The sequence below is a fragment of the Dermacentor silvarum genome, chromosome 8 (assembly GCF_013339745.2).
Source record: "Dermacentor silvarum isolate Dsil-2018 chromosome 8, BIME_Dsil_1.4, whole genome shotgun sequence".
In the NCBI taxonomy this organism is placed as follows: Eukaryota; Metazoa; Arthropoda; class Arachnida; order Ixodida; family Ixodidae; genus Dermacentor; species Dermacentor silvarum.
The window spans coordinates 136,626,976-136,651,636 of NC_051161.1; the positions used below are offsets into that span (position 1 = coordinate 136,626,976).

Sequence of the window (24,661 nt, forward strand, 5' to 3'; positions counted from 1 at the left end):
CTTTATAAACTGTCGTAATACATCAGCAAGTTAAAGGTTATGTGTTTTCAACAGTGTACTAATAGATATAACTGAAAAATAAAGCATCTTTGTATGGGGAGAAAGAAAATGACGTAACCGAGACCGAAAGCATAGCGAAAAAATGCCGAAAGTATTGGCTTTTGCGCGCGCTGTCCGGCAGCAACGTTACTAGACCTCCAGCAGTGCGTGCAAAGATCGGGCTAAATTGCAAAATAAATGCTGTCTTAACTGAAATTCTGGGCTTTAATACTACAGTTGAATCTTTTCAGAATGAACAGATGAATATTTCGCAATTCAGGTACACATTTTCCATCTCGTAGGATCTCGAACATGCACAGTGATGATGATGTCAAAAAACAATGTAAATGCCCCGCTTCAGGGCTGCAACAAGCAACAGCGCGACTTTTGCTCTCCTAGCTTCCCATTGTTAGCCATTAGAGACAACTTGCTTGTATTTCTGCGCATAGTGCGTGCATCTACTCACAACGCACAATGTACGATCAATGTGCGAAAGCTTTGAATGTGCAAGAGGTGTCCAAATCACAAATACATTCGATGTCTTTTGGATGACCCTTGACTGCCACGTACTAGTCGAACATACTATAGATGTAAACTAGACGTCGTTAAATGTCTTGGATATTTGGTCTTTTGTGGTACGTCTAATGGATATTTGTGGTTTGCTTGGTGGGAGTGCAGGTGACTGCGAGCGCGAGTGAGTGCCAGTGTGTGTGAGTGCAGGTAAGTGCGAGTGTGTGTGAACGTGAGTGAGTGCGAGTGAGTGCCAGTGAGTGTGAGCGCAGGCGAGAGCGAGTGAGTGCCAGTGAGCGCGAGTGAGTGCCAGTGTGTGTGAGTGCAGGTAAGTGCGAGTGTGTGTGAACGTGAGTGAGTGTGAGTGCGAGTGAGTGCCAGTGAGTGTGAGCGCAGGCGAGAGCGATGAGTGCGAGTGTGTGTGAGTGCAGGTAAGTGCGAGTGAGTGCCAGTGAGTGTGAACATGAGTGAGTGGGAGTGCAGGTGAGTGCGAGCGCGAGTGAGTGCCAGTGTGTGTGAATGCAGGTAAGTGCGAGTGAACGTGAGTGAGTGCGGGGGAGTGAGAGTGAGTGTCAATTAGTGTGAGTGCTGGTGAACGTGAGTGCGGGACCTGGAAAAAATTATGGTGAGTGAGTGTGAGTGAGTTTTCTCCCACACTGCCGACCTATGCCCCTTCTACTCCTGCTGCGGTGTCTCAGCGCGGCCGCGCGCCTTTTATCTTGGAGACAACCTGCGGTGGGTTCGAAGGCTGATGAACCTGAAACACCTTATGACTTCGTGTATGATGTGTTCTCGCGCGCCTAGTTCTTTTTGAAACGAGGGGCGGGACGAAGGGGAATTTGCTCGGCACTGCTGCCTCATCGTGCCAACGTTCTGACAGCAACCGTCCGCTGTTACCGAGTGACATGTGTACCTTTTTAGCCGTGCATGCGTGGCAACGTGCTTGTTAATTTACTTAGCGAATGTTTACAGCAGCTTATGCAGATCATAAAATTACTAAACTAACTTGGTATAGCTGTGTAATAATTTGTTATCGCAATCAATGCTTGGCCTTCCGTGTAAAACTGAAAATTTTGTAGCTATCAGAGCACTCAGTGAACGATTATTCACTAATGGGTAGGCCCGGCCGTCATAACTTATCTTTCCGGTCGCGTACGCAATTGTCGATGAAAAGTTGTATTAATTGTGTAGTACTGTCGTGTCCCTACTTACTGCACAGCATATCCACGGATTTCATCTGCCACCGGAGGTGCTTGACAGTCCCCATGTGCACGCCTTTCAAGGAGGAAGATGCCTGGCGGCTGACGGCGTGCCGACACCGAGGCATTGTGTACATCCATGACCATCCTACAAAGGATGAAATTCATGAATACGTCAAGGAGAGAAGCACCAAGAACCTGGACCGTATGACGTACTGGGGGGTCAAGTTCCACCGCAGCATGACCACACGTAAGTGTCGAGGATCAACTCGTATTTCCCACACGGTTTCTTGACATCAGCGCAACACAGCGTGAGTGAAGTAAAAAAAAAAATACGGAGCGCCCACGCACTGTGGTAATTGGAGTAGGCGAAGCTTTCTTAAGACTGCGGTAATTGGCAGGCGGTGGGGATGTTGATGACGAATGTTTAAGTGATTGAGCGTTGGTGCTTTAAGAATAGGATAAGCTGACGTTTCTCGAGTTCCGCACTCATGTTGGTCCATGTGGCACACAGAACAGAGAGTGAGATTTGTCTGCTGGAGGCGTTGTTGATAATTGTTGGTAGCCTGCGAGAAGGTTAACCCTGTCATTGCCATTATGCATCGTGCATAAGTGTTAAATTTTCATGAAATGATCATGCTTTACATCCCAAAACCACAATCTGATTATCAGGCATGTCGTCGTAGGGGACTCTAGATAAATTTTGACCACCTGGAGTTCGTTAACGTGCAGCTACGTCTGTGTACAGGAGCGTTTTCGCATTTCGCCCCCGCCGAAGTTTGGCTGCCGCGGTCGGCATCGAACCCGTGGCCTCGATCAGCGCTATGGCCAGTAAGACACCACTTCGGGTACAACAGTGTTGTGCGGCCGCTTGCGTACGGTCGTCTTGGCGCTGTGCTAATTTAATGTGGCCTTGTGTCGGCACGCCCGTAGGGAAATGTGCACGATGTTTATTTTCCAGAAATAGCAGAAATATACCGCACAGTCGGCACTGTACTTTTCCTTTACATTTATACATTCAGTCCTTCACTGCTGCCACATGCAGCAGTAGCCTTACCTTTATTAAGGAGACCCCAAACGATGCATGCTTTCTGACGTTGGGTTGCCCCTCTCCCGCGCCGTGAGGCGAGCTGCCACTAATGAAGCTGGTAAGGTTATTGTTCACTGGATTCTTGACTCCGTCGGTGACTGAATAGGTACGACATCCAATCCTACCCATTCTCGTCTCTTCTTTTTATTACTCCCTCTCTAGACTGGTGTGCGTGAGCATAAAGGCAAGCGCTGCAATTTCTGCAATGCCTTTTGCGGGCAGAGGGCATTGAGGTGATTCTAGAGGGCACTTTCTGTTCACCGGGACTACACGGATTTCTCCACAGCATAACTTCTCGCTGACCAGGACGATCCCCAGCCCTCCTTTCATATTCCGAGATCCTGCAGTACTTCCGGCGGAGTAGACGCACTCTACTCTCGCCTGATCCCAAATTAGGTAAGGCAACGCAGGTAACATGGATACAATTACAAACATTGTCCTTTCCGAATCCTTATGTTTGTCCAAGATAGATCCTACGACGTACAATCCGCAATGTAAATTCTGTCCCCAGACGGCCACATTATACCACGTGGTCTGGGCGTGCGAACAGAATCCGAAAATATCAGCCAAACATAATCCGACGATAGTCGTGTGGGAGGCGACCCGGTCCAGCTCGGACCCAGAACAGCAACAAGCCCTGGTCAACCGAGCCCGGACCGCGGCAAAAGCCAATGGTCTTCCCGACGAGGAGGTGCGACCACAAAAACGACTATTAATCTTTGACCATGAAATAATTTATTCGCTCTCTCTCTCTCTCCCCTACACATGCCACGTGCTCTCAACCACCTCCCGACGGTGCGTGCAAGAGAGCGACAGCAGCAGCGAAGGAAAAAAAAGATACAGCAGGTGATTGACAGTGTGGTAAACAGAAGGCACAATTTCTTCCATGCAGCCGAGCCAGGGGTTGGCCCCAAGGAAAACGAGCTGGTCAGGGAAGGAGATACATACAACGCCGTCCTCCGCGGCCAGCTTGGGTCGCACTCGTTGCTGATGGCCACAGAAGTGAAAGCTGTGGACCCCTCTGTTAAATGCCAGTCGGGTTCCACGGCTGGCTACGTGGAGTTTAAGACGAACCGCAAGTGTTCCACTGCTTGGCATCACTCCAAATTCTGCAAGTAAGTGCCTACTGTATTGAACACGTGTTTTGTTTGCATCCGTCGCGACCAGGGTGTCAAAAGAGAACCCTAACCGAAGTCTACCCGAATCGCAATTCCCCGGAAATAAGTACTAACCGCTATTCTTGAAACGTTACCGAACTCAATCATTACAGAAAAAGAAATAACGATTCAAACATGCAAGACAGTAACGGGTACTGAATTGATTCGTTATTCTTTCAAATAACTTTTTCGATCGGCGCATCCACACTGGCAGATTATCACGACTCAAAAGTTACGTTGTGGGTGAGAATAGGTACAGTTTTGGGTTTGAGCCAGTAACTACCGCCACCTCAGCAGATACGCTTGCACTTATGAAATCGGCCATGCTATTTGTGTGCTGTGGCGGAAAAGTTGCTCCAGGAGCTCCGCTAATTCACCATTCTGTTGAAGCTCTCCATTCCACCGCGAGGTAAGTAGTCAAAACGCTAGCCATAAAGAGACAGCAAAGCTCATTACTAAACCTAGATAAGACGTAAAACACATACGCCAGGATACAGGAAAAGAAAACTTCGTATCTTCGACGAAGTTAAAAAGGAAAACCAGTGATTTTAGCAGGCCAGATGCACCTAGCCAAATCATACCGGTCATTAATAACTGCCGTCACTTTCTTAGTGCATGGCAGCCGTAGCTGTGAAAGGCACGCGAGGTTTGCATTTGTTACTTATGATGATTTAGCGAACGCCTCGATGAACTGTGCACAGAATTTACAGTGGACGTGCTTTTGATTTCGTGGTCTCCTCTTTGACAATGCTAGACTGCGTGCCAGGCGCAGATGCGTGAAGAACAGCACGGTGTGGTATAGCCCAAACTGCGCTTGTTCATCATTATGAAGCATCAAGACGCTCATTTCTTTTTCTAAGAAAACAGCTAATTCATCGAGTAGTCAAATGTTGGCCTCCTTGCCAGAGACTCACATTTGGGAGTAGTAATGTTTGTAATACAATGTGAAATCGCGCTGCCTACGACACCACAGACCATGCACCACTTTTCGCTGACCAGCAATCGATTAGAAGCTGCACTTTATGCACTGATTATTGCCGGGTTGTCTGCCGGATCCACTAACTTAGCTGTTTCCAAAAAGCCATCGCTGATACCGCGGTGATGGCGGTAAACCCAGACTTTTATCCAAGACGCGCAATGATTATCACATGAGTGAAAAAAGAAAAAGACGGCAGATCCCACGCCCTGTGTGAATCGGTTTTATGCGAAGCAGTGTGCGGGGAACCTACCAAGTTAACGAAATGACCATGAGAGCTCCAAGACGTAGGCGGCTGTTTCATGACCTACATGACACGCATGTCATGACATTCATGTCATGAGTCCTCAGAATTCCTTTTAGCTACGCTTAAGAGACCTTAAGTCGAAAGCTTTACTCATGTTCATGACAATGACTTCGACCATCAAACTTAAGCCTTTTCCTTCACTTAGTACCACATCCGAACACCTTCCATTGGCGGTTTAGTGTTAATATTTTTTTCGCTGAGTCATTGTCATTTTTGCTGAGTCATGCTCATGACTATGACTTCTACCATCATCCTTTGGTGTTTCCTTCACTTAGTACCCACGTCTGAACCCATTTCAGCGGTTTTTGAGTGTTCAGCTTTTTTCGTGGGGTCATTGTCATGACCTACATGACACACATGTCATGACATCTATATCATGACCTATCATTTATGTTCGTCATACAGTCTTGTCATACTATGCCACTTTTGGTACCTACCAAGTTACTGAAACGACCGTGAGAGCACAAACACGTAGACGGCTAGATAGATATAGATAGATACTGTCAAGGTGGCAAATGTTCGCCAAGAAATGCTTCGCACTTAAAACAAGCACCCAGTACAGAACCAGGTGGCCACTGTTGCGTCATCGGAATCGCAACTGCTGGTTTTACACTGCATCCTCAAGGCCACTGAAGCACTTACCCCACGGGCCCATCCACAAGCACAAACGTGCCACCTTTGCATACGTCCGTGTAGTATCAGCTCAGCGCTATCGCAGTGCTGGCCACGAAGGTAGCCACTGCTAAGTCGAGACACGCTTCCACTACGGAATTTCACCCCTATCTCTTTTTATCGTGTGCTTCTCGTTTTCCTCCTCAAACAGCATCGACACCTCCAAGGCCCAATGAAAGGGATTTTCTAGGGAAGCGGAGCAAGCTTCGCCGGGGAAACTGAATCATTGGCTCTCATGCGAGCAGTCCTGCAGGGCAAGCTTTCGCTTTGACATTTGTGAAGATTATACATCGCCATACCCTACGGTGCCGACGGCGGCACCAGAAAGAAAGGAAATCCGCGCGGAGTGTTGAGTTGGTCGGTTCAGTTGACAATCCTGCTCAGCGCTTGCGCGGTCATTCCCTTTCTTATTGCAATATTAATTATATGCACACTCCAGGCGCGTTTTTGCCGTCGCTGTGATGTTCCGTATAAAGTCCAAGGTCGTTAACGTTGTCGCCACGCGCTGTATGCTGTATTTGCGAGTGAAAGCGTGAGAGGGGGAGAAGACGATGGCGGCTGAATCTCGTGCGCGCGAGAGAGAAAAGCGTGGAGGAAGCGCGCCGTCTTCCGTCGCGTGCAAGGCACTATGGAGAAGGGAAGGAGAGGGTTTACGCCGGCGGCTGCTGCATATGGCGCGGCCGCGCGGGCCTTTACTTGAAAGTTATTCGCCGCTTAGTTCGCGTTGAAGCGAACTCGAAGGTCAATTCGCTCGCTGCTGCTGCTCCGCTTCCTCACTCCAGCGTTTTGACAGAGAGTGTCCGCACTCAACGAGTGAGATGTGTTTGCCGGTGCGGGCGTGTTACCATGCTTGTTAACTCTGGTAGTGCGCAAATGTTTACACGTTTATACGGCCGATAAAGCTATTCTCCTTAAGTCGTATAACTGTTGTGGGAAACCGCTCGATCTCGCTGTCCACGCCAGCAGGCTCCAGTCATGACCGGCCACGCATAAGGGCACCCAGCCCCAGCTCGCACGTCCGTCGTCTTCTTCGTCCACAGTTGGCTCTGATGCCGCTAATCATGTCGGCGTTCCCACACTGCCCCTCCGTCTGCGATGGCGTTGACAGCACGGACCCACAATGGCTGGCAGCGACGGCATGTCACCCCTACCGGCGGGCGAACCTGTAGACTGCTAATGCACCGAACGAGGATCGACGGAGCCGGCAACGTCCGAATCACCAGGGTCTTCCAGGAACCCGCAGGCCCTAAACCTGGCTGGATTCCAGGACGGCCTCCTAGCGAATATTAAGTAGACCAGGTGGTGCAGCCTCGGAGTTAAGGTCTTGCAGGAATCTAAAGGCCCAATACCGTCTCCTTACGGACACCTGGTCTGGTTGTCCTCTCCGACCTCGTTCTGACGAGTGCACGCAGAAGGCCGCCGGAAAGAGCCGCCGCCCACTCGATGCCTTGACACATGTGTGGCGGAATGGGCGCCCCCATTCCATTCCAATTCCATTTTACTGGCTGCGCGGTCCCACGTTTACAAAGGCTCTACTCAGTGCTCCGTGTGGTGATACTACAATTGCTAAGACATGAATGGCACCTTAATCAGTTATATATGCTCTCTCAAGTTCAAGTATTCTGTTGGAATGCACTTCCGTCATGTGTCTAGCTGAAAGTGGCAGCTTTTACTGAATATTTTTAACGCAACGGTCAAAGTTGCGCAAATGATGAAGAGGGCCAGCAACCCGGGAAGTATTTGTGTGAAGTGTGAACAGCTGACATTTCGTATGTTCGAAGGCTGTGGCGCAGTTTTCATTTGTATTAGTTAACCAGTGCTGCGTTTATTCTAAGACAACAGGAACTGCCGTATCGAGTAGACAGGGCAAAAATTAAACAAATGAAAGCTTCACGCGTGAATTTCTGGCCCACAGGAGAAGCCAAATAATAACATTGAATTTTAAACACTAGTATGAATTAGTGGCTGAGGCAGGGAATGGAGGATATTGGAAAAGCATCCACTCTTCAGGTCGAGGATCCTGTTTCTTGTCCCGCTCACGTGTGTAAAACGGTGAGAAATCAAGCCTCTCCATGTGCCACGTATGACAATACTGTGCAATACGTACAAACACAAGGATGGCCTGGTGTGCTAGTTAGTGCGACATCTTAAGGCGGTAACAGCGCACACAGACGGGGACGGAGTGAGAAAAAACAGGAGACAGCGTAGACTGTAACTGATATTTTATTGGAAGGAGCAACACATATAAGGGCTGAAACACCCAATGGGAAGTCTAACAAAGCAAAGACCAAAGAAATGTCATAAAAAGAAAGACACTCATCACATCGACCTCTGCCCTTTTTTACATAGCGATATCCATATATTCATTTTCCTTTTTTGGGAGCGACACTGAAGGCGTGCTTACGCAATTATATTTATCACGATAGATTTCATATAGTTATATCACTTCGCGTGTCAGCTTGTCCTATTTCTTAATCACCGAACAATCCCCATCGACCGGTTCAAAACACAACTTCTACAGTGTACACAAAACGACAGCCTTTCCAACCAGACTCTTGTGTTCCCTAAGCCTGTCGTTCACACAGCTACCCCACTGGCCGATATGCCTTTTCCCGCAGTCCAAGGGGAGAGAGTAAATTACGCCTTCTTCGCAATTAACAAACTGCTCCCTATGGTTTATTAAGCATCCTGTTTTTTTTTCTGGCATCAGGATTAACCATAGAATAAATTTTCGAAATTTTGTTGTGGGCAGAGAAGACAACATAACATGTATATCTGTGAGCTGTGTCCTGCTGTTTCTTCACTGTGTCCCCGTCTGTATGCGCGGTTACCCCCTTAAAACGTAGAAAAGGTTTATTTTTATTTAGCTCGCCCCTGGATTATATGCGCCTGTAACCCCCTCTTTCATAGAAGGTCAATTTTCTTCCACAGAGGCAAGCTTGTACGATAAGTGACCGAATTATTTCACATTGAAAACTTAAGTGATACTCTCGTCAAACAGCTTGCTTTTAGGCTAAACAATTCAATTTTTATGTGGCTCTGAATATCTATTGATGCTAAGATCTACTAATTATTGTATTTCCTACTAAGCTTTTCTTTTTCCTCGTCATATCTGTTCGATTGCCCATTTACGTGTGTACGCGCAGTGATGTCATAACCCAAACATTAGTCGTCAATACATTTCCCCGTTTCTTGCATCGTTTCCACTGAAGGCACAAGCTGCTCAGCTGGTGGGCCCAGTCCCGCCTAGCAGGCGTCCCGAGGGCGCTGTGCGGTTTCCGCGATGACGAAGGCTGGGTGTTGGACATCAAGGAATTCGACGTCATGACGATGCCAGACAAGGCCGAGGTACGTTAGCATCCGCTTCAAACGCAATTCCGTACAAGCGTAGAGTCGCGCCAATCACTGAAGAAGGGTCGTCAGCCATGTTACTCCTTAAGCGCCGTGCCCTGTTTACGGTAGGTCAGTGTCCGGAGACGGCGAGGGGGGAACATTGATTCGAGATGTTTGTAGAAGGCATATAGTTCGTGTAAATAATTAATACAACACCAAAACTGTAGTCCAGCGGTGCGCTGAACTTTCTAAAACGGTAAAGGCGATTCAATTTCTTGTTGAAATCGCTTAAAGACAATATCATCCTGTGGCATTGAGGGTGAGAGTAGGCTTATGAAGCATGCGGTTTATTGCAAGAGCCATGCTGGAGCGGCAACGTTTGATTGACGTCAACTTGAGCTTGAATCGCCTAATAAATTTGTCATCACTTGTCGTCATCGTCGTTATAGTCAACATCAGCGCTCGTCATAAATTGTCTGGTTCATTATCATCAGTCATTGTCATGAGATATGTCACATATTGAGACTGTCCACAATGTTCGGGATCGGCCCACGAAAGAGGATAAAATCAGTTTAGAGACAAACCTACCCGATACCGATAATTCGCGGTAAGAAAAAAATAGTCTTCAAAAAGAAGCAGTCATTAAACACTGCGAACGGACAGCATAACTTTGGCATGCAGATAAAAGAGGTTATAACTGCACATAGAGGAATTTTGCTAAATGCTTTGGCAAGAGTGTTGGACTTTTCATTTTAGATATTTATTTACCAGACTATTTTCATAGCGGTGCTTAGAGCACTGCACGGGCGTGATTTTTCGGGCCGAACCCAGCCCGGGCCCGGGCTTACATGACGGAGACAAGCCCGGCCCGGGCCCATGGTTTCAAGCCCGGGTCCGTGTTACTGAGCCCGGGTCCGTGTTACTGAGCCCTGGTCCGTGTTACTGAGCCCGGGCCCGGCTCGTGCCCTGCCTGGGCCCGGGCATTCATTACTAAGCTTAGCTAGGGCTCGCGTGTACATGACGAGGACCGGCCTGTAAAAAAAAATTCTTACAGATTGTACCATATCTGTCAGCCTCAGCTTCTCGAGGTTTAATCAGCTGCAGTATATAAGCAGTAAAAGACCGAAATCTTTGTTTCTACTACGGGAACATCAGTGATCCGGCCCATTGCCTGTGCTGCTATTTTTCCACTGGTGCGCACTGACTTACCTTGACATGTACGATATGGTTCTATGATGTCATTTAGCATGCAAATATACAGGGTGTTACATTTTAGCAGCACAAAATTGTAAAAAATTGCCTGTGACAGATTCATCAGTCATCATCAGCCTATATTTATGACCACTGCAGGACCAAGGTCTCTCCCTGTGATCTCAAATTACCCCTGTTTTCCGCTAGCTGATTCCAAGTTGCGCCTGCAAATTTCCTAACTTCATCACCCCACCTAGTTTTCTGCCATCCACGACCGCCCTTCCCTTCTCTTGGTATGCATTCTGTAACTCTAATGGTCCACCGGCTATCCATCCTACGCATTACATTTTATTTATTTATTTATTTATTTATTTATTTATTTATTTATTTATTTATTTATTTATTTATTTATTTATTTATTTATTTATTTATTTATTTATTTATTTATTTATTTATTTATTTATTTATTTATTTATTTTTTATTTATTTGTACATACTGCAGCCCTATAACAGGGCTATTGCAGGAGTGGGTTAATACAGGGGTGAACAAAAAATAAGTGAAACTGAACAAAGAATCTTACAACATTAGCAAATTCAAATATAAGTAGAACACGTAAAGCACTGGAAAATTATTTTCTTCAATACAGAAAGCAGCGAAACACTGAAATGCATACACAAAGCATAAATAAAACGTAACTCAAGCAGTTACACACGCTGCCTTTCATAAAGAGCACTTTCGAATTCGCTTATCGGGAGTGAGCGAAGACAGCCAGGTAAGGAATTCCATACTTCTATAGTGCGGGGAAAGAAGCTGTACTTGAAAGTATTTGTACGGGCATAGAAAGGGAAAACATTCAGCTCGTGGACGTTACGTGTAGAAGAAGGTTTGGCGAAAGATAAGCAAACTGTGTTCGAAGTACGATAGAACGTGTTAATTATGTTGTGCAAAAATTTTAAAGATCCCACGTCACGACGCACAGAAAGTAATGTTAGGTTCAGAGAAGGGAGGGCAGATGCTGGTGAAAAATAGCGGTCATATCGGCGAAAAATGAAGCGGACGGCTTTCTTTTGAACTGCTTCTAGTTTGATTATGTTGTTTTGGTTATGGGGTGACCACACTGTGGCGCCATAATCGATAATGGGGCGGACAAGTGTTTTATACATTAAGAGTTTAGTATCTTTTGGAGCCTTCTGCATAGTACGACGTAAATATCCAAGTTTTTTAATGCCTTAAAACATGTTTGATCAATGTGTGCAGACCATGAGAGATTGCGAGTAAATGTTACGCCAAGGTATTTATATTGTCGAACTCTGGTTAAAGATGACCCATTCAAGGAAAATGTCGCAATTACTGGCGCTGCTCTTTTTGTGAAGGTCAAAACAACGGTTTTTTTTTTAAATTAATGTTCATTTTCCATTTTTCGCACCAAGCACCGAAGGATGCAAAGGAATCGTTTAGTCGCTTATGATTAGACGCAGAATCAATCACATCGTATAAGACGCAATCGTCGGCATAAAGACGAATGCTGGAAGAAACATTTTTTGGTAGGTCGTTCACATAAATTAAAAACAAAAAAAAACAAACAAAACATGACAGCACTGCTCTCTTCTGTCTCTTAACGTTAGGCCTAACATTTTTCATTTCATCGCTGTTTGTGCAGTCTTGTCGAGCTTCTTTGGAAGAAATTCTTGGAATGAATCCACTTGAAACGAATTCTCACGACTGAACCAGTCTAACTATGGGGTTTTACGTGCCAAATGATTATGAGGCACGCCGTAGTGGGGGACTCCGGAAATTTGGACCACCTGGGGTTCTTTAACGTGCACCTAAATCTAAGTACACGGGTGTTTTCGCATTTCGCCCATCAGGATATTAATTTTCAAAGTGTCCGACGAAATGGACTCGGCGCTCCAGTTAACTTTTTGAGGAAAACGCTGTTTTATGCATTGAAGCCCAAAAGTAACTGGAACGCCCACGCATTTTGGCGGACACTTTGAACATTAATATCTCAAAACTGGTTCAGTCCTGAGAATTCCTTCCAAGTGGATAAGCCTTGCGAACTCAGCGGCTATAATTCGTAGATCGAAAGATGTGCCGTAAAATAATTAATTAAAAAGTTAATGAGCGTAAATATCTTAATTATTCAATTAGGTGTTTTGATTTTTCGTGGAAGTAATGGCCGCCTCATTGACTAGTTTAGATCAAGGATTATAATTGTGCTATCTGCCACAGGCAATTTAAAAAATAATTTGGCTCAGCTAAAATGGAACACCCTTTTTTATGTTGGGTATTACATGGATTAGTCTGATCGTCGTGGTTGGGGCTTCAGACGTGTTTTTGTGGCTTTGTTTCTATGTATATATAAGCAGGCGAATTCACAAGTATACATCAAATAAACGCGCAAGTAAAACACCCCTTGCCTTAACGCTGTAACAATGCAATAGCATCGACACTGGTGACAGTGCAGTCGCAAAAGCGGTAACATGGAAACGGTTTGAGAAGCGGTTCTTTGTGTAATTAATTTTTCCTTACACGGAAAACAATTCGTTTTTTGGGGAAAAGAAAAAAAATAGCGTAGCTTGCACTGGCCGGGCAATGCTAAAGAGACAGCGCAGCTGATGGGCACCTAGCTAGTCCTGGCTTTTGGGCCAGGCTAAGCACTACCATGTCATCCCGAGCATTTCCAGGGATTTATTAATTATTGATCGATTATCGATTAGCTATTCATTGGCTATCGATTGCCTATTGCAAGGTATTGGCTACGTATTTGGGCTAGGCTAAGCACTACCATGTGATCCCCAGCATTTTCCGGAATTTATTGATTATTGATCGATGATCGACTAGCTAGTGATTGGCTCCGATAACGCATGGAGCCAATCAATAGCAAGTCGATAATCGATAAATAACCAATAAATTCCGGAAAATGCTAGGGTTCACAGGGAGACCCCTTCGTCCTGCAGTGGACTTAAATATAGGCTGATAATGATAATTGGCTATAAATTGCCTATTGATCACTGACTAAGCTTAAGTAGTCCCAATTATGCTTGCTAGACTTTTCCAGGCTCAGCTTCGCTAGTTCACAGGTGTATGTGCCATTGCACTTGGACCCTTTCTGCACGTACTGCTGCAAGGATCGGCCCACATTTTTGGATTCAGCAGACACATTACGCCCGGCGGAAAGAGCTCTGTTAAAAATGAGCACTTCATTTGTTTTCCTATTTTCATTCATAAGATATACAGTCATCTTTCTTGCACGTGTCACTTCAGCTTGTCATAGAGTGTATTGAACCATGCCATGCATAACGTTCGCGTGTGCTCGAAGGCCTACTTAGGCCCTTCAATGAGCGGGCCCGAGTCTGGCCCGAGCCCGTGGCTTCAAGCCCGAGCCCGGCCCGATCCCGCCGACAAACGCTTCGGACGGCCCGGCCCGCGGGCCGGGCTGGGACCGGGCTGGCCCGAAAGCCCTGGCTTTCTGGTCGGCCCTGGCCCGTGCAGTGCTCTAGCGCTGGTGCTTTCTTTTATCATCTGAGAAGTTTGGTATAAAATGTCTGCTGTGCCAAGTCCATTTGGCCGTGCCAAGTTCATTTGGCTGTGCCAACACATTAGTGTCCTCTCGGTTGCAGTACTGCAGCATACTGTGGTGTACTACTGGTGTAACAAATTTGCGCAAGCTGTATTTGCTTCAGAAAAAAGCCATACGACATATTGCTGCTGTGCACTATGCTTCTTCTACAAAACTTCTTTTTGCAAAGCTCGAAATTCTTCCAGTGTTCTGTTCTGTCGTGTGTGACCTGTGCTGTCCTTACGTATCCTATTAGTGATCACATGGCGATATGTTGTTCTGCAAAAACAGGTGCACCTACGTTAATTCAGAATGACATTCCTTATAGTTATCAGCATGTTTCGCCAGCTGCGTTACATGCCTTCCGTTCAGAGATTGGCACTTTGCATTATGACAAGGTTTTTCACTTAAATGATGCGAATGCAGCCTATGACGATTTTTTAGAATCCTTTATCTGTATATACAAAAAACATTTCCCTTATAAACAGCGGAATAAACGTAAAGGTTGTCGGAAATCTTGGATGGCATGCGAACTCTTACGTAAAATAGACAAAAAAGACAGATTATTTCGGAAATTCATGCGTACGCGAGACGAGGCGGACCTGATTGCTTTCAAGCAGTTCCGAAATGCCTTAAGTAAAGAAATGAAGAAATCAAAGGAGCTGTATCACATACAAGCATTTACTGTGCGCTCAAAACGAGCAGATGTTTTATGGAATAGAATAAACTCTTTGATGGGCCGCAATCCGAAAACAGAAGAAATTAAGGAGGTACTCCATGATGGAAATTTGGTCAGTGGAGAGGCTATGGCCAATGTTTTTAATGATTACTTCGTTTACAGAGACTTTAACGACAGATCACCCGCTGCTTGCCGAACTCTGGGTCCAGAAACAACAAACACGTTTTTCTTATTTCTTAGCAGGTACTATTGAACCAGAAGTGCGACAGTATTCCTCGGCTTAAAAAACAGTCGCAGCTGCGACGCCGATGGCATGCAAATAAAACCAGTGAAATATGTTATCGATCAGGTCAGTCCAGCACTAACACACATATTCAATCTCTGTATTTCGACAGGGGTTTTTCGTTCGAAAATGCAAACGGCACGCGTAATAGCTCTCTACAAAAAGGGGAACAAGCATAACGTTGCAAATTATCGACCGATATCTATTCTCCCAGTATTTTCTAAAGGTTTCGAAAAAATTATTTTTAGTCGCTTATCCTGTTTTTGCACCAAATATGTCCTGACAAAATCGCAATATCGCTTCCAAAAACGAGCTTGCCCTACTGGATCAAAAAGAATATATTCTACAACAGTTTGAACAAAGAAATAAAGTGGTCGGAATTTTTGTGGATTTCACACAAGCATTTGACTACATTCACCACGGTATTTTATTTGAAAAATTAAACCATTATGGCATTCGCGGGCTCCCACTCATGTTACTTAAAAGCTATCTGACGCATAGATGTCAATTTGTTTCTATAAGTGATTTAGTATCAGATAAGAAAAATATAATTTCAGGGGTGCCACAAGGGAGCATTCTTGGCCCTTTATTGTTCACTTTATATATTAATGACATAGTCCATATCTCCCCAGAAGTTAAGTTTATTATCTATGCAGATGACACGAGTATATTTGTCACCTCATCATCAGATGTTATTCTTTCTAATAAAGCTAATGACGTCTTACAGAAGTTAGACAACTGGACAAGTAACAATAAGTTAAAAATAAATGCAACTAAAACAATATAAAAAGCCGTAGTTTTTCATTCGAAAGGTCAACAAGTGACTTTGGAGAAAAACATTCTATTTAGAGGCTCATATATAGAAATAGTGAAGTCAGTGAAAGTACTTGGGGTACATTTCTCCAGTTATTTGCAATGGGATGACCACGTCAATAATATTCAAATAAAATTAAGCCGTATAACTGGAATATTAAGCCGTATCCGATACCTCATCCCCAACTCGGTGAAGTTATTGATATACAAATCGCTGTTTAGTTCTTATCTTAACTATTGCTATTTGGTTTGGGGAACAACTACAGAAACAAACTTAGCAAAATTACTGAGAATACAGAAGAAAATACTGAGGCTGATAGACAACGCTAAAGTTCTAGCACCTAGCTACCCACTATTTAAAAAATATAAGATAATCAAAGTGAATGACCTATATCAATACAGACTACTACGAGAGTACTGTCTTAGCTGCAAACGCTCAAACTTTTTGTTTATGGAGATGGCGAATCTTTTCTTAAAGGAAAAGGCTTATGAAACAAGAAATACAGAAATGTGGAACGTTCCTTACTTTCGTACTAATTATGGTTTTCAGATACTTCGATGTACTCTTCCGCGAATTCTAAATCATTACATTACCAAATGTGTCTCATTTAAGTGTCGCAGAATTAGCGGCTCTTTTTGTTGTATAAACTATGTAGCAATTTATTTAATTGCAGAAGACTGCAGCAGGTTTCTTTGTTGTATAAGCTATGCATGAACCACGTTTTCAGTTTTCCTTTATGACATGATCTTTACGTAAAACAATGTGACAGTTTTAAAAGAAGTGTATGATATTGTGATGTCCTTCAGCTGCTGCCATTGTTTCACAAAGGGGGCGGAGGATCCCTCAAGCCGTCATTTGAACGGCTTTTCCCTCCGCCTCCTGTTACACTGTACTGTGACGAAGCAAATAAAGCAATCAAAGCAGTCATATAATTATAGGCTGATGTTGTGTTATAAAGCTTTTGTTAAGTATGGTACCGATTCCATAATTAATCTTGCTAAGTTAAAAGTAAACACAAGTGCTCGTCTAACCAGGCACAAAGAAATGTGGACTGTACCCACCCCTAGAACTACTTATGATGAACAATCTTTGTCCTACAAGCTACCTTCTCTGTTAAACTTATTAAACCATGAAGGTTTCGATCCTTCGTGTAATCGAAATTGTTTCATTAAACACTTCGCCCAGTCCATTTGTTTTCAGGAATATTACATCCTTTCAAATTTTTTGTCCCTCTTCTTGTCGATCGCTACTTTCCAAGTTCATGCCATTTCAAGCCTTTGAAAATGGGCTCTATTGTTTCGCGCTTTGTTAGAAAATTTTGTGTTACGTGACGTTATGTAATATTCGTCGATTTGTGTGAACACTTCGTGCATGACTGACCGTCATCCTGCCGTTTTGCCAACTGTAACGGGGTCGGGACCTCGTCAAGCTGCTCAAGCTTTTAGTCCCGTACTCCTCCTATCCAAAGGAAATAAAGTTGATTGATTTATTGATTGGTTGGTTGGTTTTCTGCTTTTTATTACAGGGACAGTGGTCGGAAGACGTGTGCATGCGATTCTGCGATCGGCTGCTTTCCTTTATCAAAGAGCACGTTAAAGGAGATGACGGGAGGTGACAGAACATTACCATTTTCTTTATCCTCTTTCGTAATTTCTTTGATATCACCATATACCATGCGTCTCAAATACTAAAATAGGAAAGTGCCACGTAGGTGGGGAAAACCAAGGTAATGTTGTTTGCTGTCCCTTGGAGCAAGTCAGACGAATTCTTATATTTCGCCTGAATGCATAATCAGTTATTATTAATTAATTTAATACAATAGGAGCAAGTCAGGCGAATTCTTATATTTCGCCTAAATGCATAATCAGTTAGTATTAATTAATTTTCTCCAATAACATATCCCGAACAAAAGTATCACTAAGAAAATTGTAGACTATCCTGAAAAATTCCCGATCCATCTTTCTGGTGTTCAATACGTGCTACATAAAAATTTTTCCAGGCATGAAAAAAAGCCCGCGAAATGCGAAGAAGTGCCGTGCGACTAGTCGCGCGGCACTTTCTAATGTTCTTCATGGTGGTTTGAAAATAATGGATACAATTTTATAGGCAAGCTTAAGCTGTAGTGATCTTTTGACATTAAGTGTTCTGAGCGTTGGCTTCGAGGGATGGCATTCATTGCTGGCCTTGCGAAGCTAAAAAGGCACAAGTGTTCTGTTGCGCGGAAGATGCGTTATGGCGAGCGCTTCGCTAAGACCATGTTACAGCACGGGTATGTCATTATAGTTACGGCAGAGGCAATCGTCCGCGAGTTAGCACCGACGCACATGCAGTATGCTTTACCGGTAACGTAGACTCAGCATTTTGTGTTTTCTGCCCCACAGGACTGTCTACTTCTTCGAGTATCTGCCTTCGTCCCGCGAGATTACCTGCACACGCCTGACAGATCCCGGGAAGCTGTATGCTTTGCCAGATTGGTTTCTCGGGGCGTTCGAAGGCTGCTGAAATGTTCAGTCCCTCGCAGCGCATATGATGCGTTTTCGACAGTAGCGGCGCCTATACTAAACACTTATACCTACTTGAAAAAGAACTTCATTGTACCGCTACACTCCATAACAGCTTACTGTACATTTTGTATGAAACGATGACTGCTTCTGATTTCTCAAAAAAAGTAAACTATTTTCTCCATAATTCGTTATTTTTAACGTAGTGTTCTTTTTTTTTTTTCAATGTTCCAAAGAGTTCATAGCAATAAAGTGGCAACTCGGTCGCGAGCGCCCTGAGAAGAGCCAATGAGTCTATTAACTACGGTATAATGTGTGGGCATACTTTTGAGCATTCTTGTACTATTTCCCCATGGTGAAAATAAAAATAATAAAGGATTGTTATCAGAACCGCTGACTTTGGCGTGCGTGTGCGTGCGTATGTATGTGTGTGTGTGTCCCTGAACCCAGCAATTATTTCACGGTAATGCTCAACAAGTATACTATGCGCTGAGAAAATAATTTGCGTGTGAAAGCAGCTAAGTGTTTAACATGTTACAAATGTGCTCTCTCTTCCTTGAAACGAACGCTCCTCGTAGTGAAAACATATATGTGCCAAATTGTTGCAATTTCCTAATACTGCAGCACCATGGAAGTAGTGTGTACACAGGTGGAAAGTAAATAGCGAGAATTTCGCTACGTTCGACTGGTTTCGAATTGTCTGAAACAATATTTTGGCGTATCGGATTTCATTACCTCCTTAAATGAATTGTGTAAATTATGTACTGTAATTGAGTGGGAACGACGTATTAGCACGTGTACTTATTTATCCTTTTCTCGGGGACTGCATTTCACCCACTAACAACGCAAAGTTATCGATCTGCGCAAGACACGCCTGCATGATTGGAACTTAATCAAATGTAATCGATAGTTCTATCCGTTATCTGTTGCCACCGAAGCTTGTGTAACCTGATTGTATGCGGGAGGCGAATTGTGTAGTACTTTCTGGAAGACATGCGGGCACCAGAGATTACTCTGGAACCTTTGATGACTCGTGTGTAAAACCCGACGCGCTTAACCGGCAGATCAGATTTTCGAGAGTCACCGAATGTGTTCGCTGCTATCGTTGTGCTTTGAGTGTAGCTTATTTTTGTGGGCACAAGTTCGCCCAATAAAAAGCTAGTTTCGCCATTCGCTGTTTAGCTACTGTGTTCTTGACCGCCACTATCACGTGACATATGGTGGAGGTGCTAGTGGATTCATGTCCCAAACACCCCCGAAACCCCGCGATCCAAGCCGGACACCTGAGGACACACCGAAGTTGCCAAGGGCCAGCGAGCTAGGCGTATTGTGCAAGAATTCCTACCGGGTACGGGCCTCTCCCCTAGAAGACCACATCTCAATCAAGGTCAAGTGAGCAATCCCAATGACTGCCCTAGCGTCCCCCATCCTGCTGCAACAACCTCGGCAACCACTCAGAAGGCACTCAATATGCGCACAACGCAATATAACCGCCGAACGCTGATCGGAACCTACACCGATGTACAAGCACTCGGCAGCAACGATCTGCGCGAGTCCATTAGAGAGGAGTCATTAGCGAGTCCTGTGTTCGCGAAGAACTGCAGGGATTCTTTCCAAGGTCGCAGCCTCAAGTGGCCTCAGTCGCCCACATCCTCAAAGTTCAGCGATCACTTGGAGTTCCTGAGGTGCAGCTCCACCCGGTAGCGATGACATACCCCACCATTGCGCACTGCCATCCATGCCCGCGCCACGGTCCCGCAATGATGCAAGTTCGTCGTCCACCACCACCGCCGCCATCACGCCAACCGGTCGCTCCGCGCAGCATTCCAAGGAAGCCTGACGTTTGGCGCGCCTCCGACCACCGTCCGGTCTGCTATCACTGCGGAGAAGCGGGCCACGTGTGCAGCCCATGGCCATACCGCGAGATAGAGCACTCCATGGGCGGTATTTTATGGCCCGGGCCCGCTTTATGAGGCCCGAGTCCAGCGCGGGCCCGGGTGTAGATAACCGAGACTGTTGTGCCTAGCGGTTCTTTGGGAGAAAGGATGCCTCACCGACAGGCGTGCAGCTGTAGAGTGCTGTTCACGCTTCATCGTTTCTCGAGGCCGGGAGGCGTCATTATCACCTGGGACTAATGGACGAGCAATTAGACCCCAGCCTGCAATGGGAAATTGGCCTCGGGCGTCGCTAAAACGGCAACGTGACTCTAGGTGCGTTTCGGTGGAGCACCGGCACCCGCCCGCACTACGACGGGGCTCGGCGGTAGCTTCCGCCATAGTCCCTCAATACTTTTTCTGGTCACGAGACTCCGCTGTCACTCTATGGGAGAGCTTGATATGTCGCATGAAGCCGCCGCGCTGGGGCGCCACCGCATATGAGAGGCCACCTTTCTCCGTCTTAAACCCGGCGAGACTGCAGAAGTTTGGACGCGTACTTTATATTTGTATGTGTGTGTGTGTGTGTGTGTGTGTGTGTGTGTGTGTGTGTGTGTGTGTGTGTGTGTGTGTGTGTGTGTGTGTGTGTGTGTGTGTGTGTGTGTGTGTGTGCGTGCGTGCGTGCGCGTGCGTGCGCGTGCGTGATTCTACATTCGCTTCAAATAAAGCTCGCGATTCCAATACTATTATGCGTCGCAGTTCACCAAGGAGGTATGGTACTGAGTGCAACGGACCGTCAATCCTCGTCCCTCTGCTCGTGCGAGTTAGAGATTAATAAGCGCAATGCTGAGTCAAGGCTGTTTCACACGGTGCGATTTTGCACTGCGATTTCCGCAGCTGCGATTTTCGCAGATGCGAAATTCTCAACGGCCGTTTCACATGGTGCGATGTCAACAATGCGACTGATGCGACGCATAGGGTTGCTTGGTGCCAGATTTTGTCGCACACGCCGCATAAATTCGTTTAATATAATGAAAAAGACATGCGCGTTATAATATAATTGACCTCTCTTTATTAGGACCAAATAATACGTGCGTTTTGTAATTTAAAAACGCTTCAAAGTTTAATTTGTTTTGGAGTGCGCAACAGCGGTTTGTCAAGTTCAATACGAGGAGAAATGACGGACGTAAACAGCTGTTCGCAGGTGGTCGTTCGGCGTTGTGTGCTGTCTCGTGTGTATTTTGTGCCTGTGTCGTTCTTCCTGCGGTTAAACAAATTACAAGAGGACCTATCAACAAGCCCCTAGAGCTGTTGTCATCGCATATGCAGTATTCGGAATTCGGCTGCAGCGAAGTCGTCATGTCAACGCAGAGACCCTCGCGCTACCCGTGCTTAACGTCAGCTTCTGAAAAACGGATGAGTGTGTATTGCTCGTGATTGCGCATAAGCGGTTCCTGCTCCTAGCAATATTCATGCACCAAACTTAGCAGCAAGCACCAAACCAAAAGCTCACGTCTGCCCCTGAACAAAGCCGCAAAGATCTGTGTGTAATTACTGAACGTGCAGTGGAATTTGTGTTGTGAACTTTTATCTTAGTGCCAGCCTGGCTCGTCCGTCTCGGCGCCTGTGCTGTAATTATTCATACAAGTGCTCTCTGAATATTTCGAAATGCGTAAAAGCCGACACCACATTTTTTTAGGAGCTGCAGTCACTTGTGTACGTAGTATCGTATCATTCTGGCAGACATGGGCGTCGTCTATTTTCTCGTCCTGTTTCTTGCGCTGTTAGTGTGCTGTGAATCTGTGTCAAGAAGCTTAAGTCAATATGCTGCAGTACGTAGCGCAGCCGCGTAGCCAAACGGCTAACAATAAAATACCTTGTTAGGAGTACGTTTGTTTGCTTAATAACAAAATCGAACGCTAAAATTTTGTATTCATGGTGGCAAGTGTAAGGTAAGAAGCTATCGAAACTATCCGCTAATGGCATGCGTGTGCATCTACCTGCTTCAGCACGTTATCCTTAAAGTGAGGCTGAATACCCCTGATAACCAAAAACATATGCAACTGGAGCAGGTGCTATGATTCCTTTCCTGGAAATGAAAGCCAGCATCCCAGTCTGTTAAGCTAGTCATGTACTTAACCTATATTAGACCAATGTTAGAGCATGCTAACTGGAGCCATTTCAAACTAGGTTATTTGACCAAAATAAGTGCAAGGAAAGTGTCAAGGTACAGTCTAATCTGGTATTCCCGAACCGATTGTATTAGCAAAACTTTATGCCTCCCTGAATTGCCTGCATTAACCCAATGCTGAAAACAGGGGAAACTGATTCCCTTTCTTGCTGTTGAAAAGCTGCTAGAATCTCAATAACAGACTACTTATGTTCTGAGAGAAAGTGAGGGGCACTGACAATATCTCTAATCTTTTGTATGAGCCTTCACCTTGAAGGAAAATGGAATAAAAATATTTACCTTTGCAAGCCTCAGAATCCAAACATTCTCAAAATTTTGAGGAGCAACATTAAATTCTTGAGATATAAACAATAAATAGTGTGCCTAAGTACAAGTGCACACTGAACACACTTGAGTGGTTGAGTGGCCAGCTGCGAATGCAAAAGCGTCCATAGCTGCTACATCGAGGTAACTGCTAGGTTGCACGTGTGTTTCTCCTATAGCCCATGTACCTGGCAAGGGGAATGGTTATACGTATTCCTGTGCTTTTTTTTTTCAATAGGTGGTGGCTAGCTGGTTCCATCTGTTTATGTATTTATCATTTGTGTGCATCTTATGTGCATGTGTTTGTATCATGTTCTGATTGTTGTAGGTGCAGTGATGCAAGCATCTTTTTTTTAATATATTGCATTACAGTAATTTATTCAACTTTGTGTTGAAATGTACAAAATGTGGCCACCCAGTAATGGCCAGGACAGCCAGCAGGATTGGCAAAAAATATGATGCAGATCCAATGCACTTGCTTGAATCGACATGAGGCGAAGCTTTCACGCAACGGTCAGTTAAACTCTAGAAAACTAACTGCAGTGTTTACAGTTGTCCTTATTTCACCCGATGCAACACGTACTCATAGACAATGTTTGCTTATTCACCGCACAGGTCACATAATGTAATGTATACATAGCACGGTGAACTCACTCAAACGTCGGCTCACTAAGACTTCGAACTAACCGTGAGTCTGAGTTCGTTTGAGCCTGACTGAGCAGAATTTTGGTGAATACGAGTAAGAGCAAGCTGAGTTGAGTAAACTTTTAGTGAATATTGTCATGTGGTAGTCAGGGAAAGCTCATCCAAGTATAATTTTAGTGAATATGAGTCAAAGCAAGCTCGGCAAGTAGATTTTTGGTGAATATGACTCAGTGCAAGCTCACCTGAGTAGAATTTTGATGAATATAAGTCAGAGCAAGCTTGGCTAAGTAGATATTTGGTGAATATGACTCGGTGTAAGCTTGCCTGAGTAGAATCTTTGTGAATATTAGTCAGATCAAGCTCGGCCAAGTACAATTTTGGTCAATATGAGTCAGAACAAGCTCGGATAAGTGAAGTTTGGTGAATATGACTCCGAGCAAGCTCGATTGAGTAATGATGGGATATGGTTATACGAGTTTATGCAGTAATACATGTAAGTGCAGACTCATTAACAACATTGCCTCCATCTTGATGGGCAATACCTACGCCTCGTGATGAGTCTCAGTCTGCACACTTTATGAGCTGTGGACATGCAAGACCCACCCACACTTGAAAAGATACTATCATTCATACGAAGGAATGCAACCGGCTGACTTCACTGCACAATTTTGATCTGCTTTTGTTTATTGTGTTACCTACTACTTATAAAACCAGATGTCTGCCTGCATTTCGCATTATTGCATGTGTTTTACAGGAAGTAAAGACAGAGAAGCAAGAAACGGCAAGGTTGTTTATGGCTAAGTAGTTTCTTAGAGTACTGCGATATGTTACAACCAGCATAAACAAAAGTAAGTCGATGCGCTGAAGTAAGCGAAATGTGCAATTACCTTTTAATGTGAGGGTTAATACAGATGCAGTAAGGATACAAAGTCTGCAACAGACTGAAGGTTTATTGGTTTTTTTATTCAGGAGAACAATGATGCATCAGAAAAATGAGAAAAAAACTGTTTAAATATTGCTTCGAAAACAAATTGGCAATACTGTTTATTCCCAGTCAAAGCGTGAAATATGCTATTGTAGAACATTCATTACGATATCCAGTTTGCACGTTCGCTTTGCGTCTCGCAGCGGAAGTAACAGAATATGAAATGAGATAGTTCATTGGGGAAAATACGCATGAAAGCCCTAACCAACCGACTGCAACTAAATGGTCGCGCGTATAGCGTGCACTATTGACCATAGCATTTGTCCGTAGTTGCATATTCTTTAAATTGTTCCGTCCGTAAAAGCATACCGCGATAAAACTGTGGCATTTTCGTATATCGCGAGTTGTT

The 24,661-nt window shown here is 44.8% G+C and overlaps 1 protein-coding gene across 3 annotated transcripts in view; it reads left to right on the forward strand.

The window, feature by feature from the left end:
- LOC119462444 (decapping and exoribonuclease protein) overlaps positions 1-24,661 on the forward strand; it is a 49,504-nt gene that overhangs the window by 22,820 nt on the left and 2,023 nt on the right. Inside the window, exons 2-6 of one of the 3 annotated variants that reach the window (XM_037723790.2) lie at positions 1,769-1,998; positions 3,731-3,953; positions 9,163-9,298; positions 17,339-17,424; positions 18,195-18,698. In XM_037723790.2, the coding sequence (XP_037579718.2) occupies positions 1,769-1,998; positions 3,731-3,953; positions 9,163-9,298; positions 17,339-17,424; positions 18,195-18,315 (796 nt within the window). In that variant the 3' untranslated portion in view covers positions 18,316-18,698. Of the gene's footprint in view, positions 1-1,768; positions 1,999-3,730; positions 3,954-9,162; positions 9,299-17,338; positions 17,425-18,194; positions 18,699-24,661 lie in introns of those variants that run through there. The other 2 variants (XM_049672031.1, XM_049672030.1) reach the window with 2 other exon arrangements.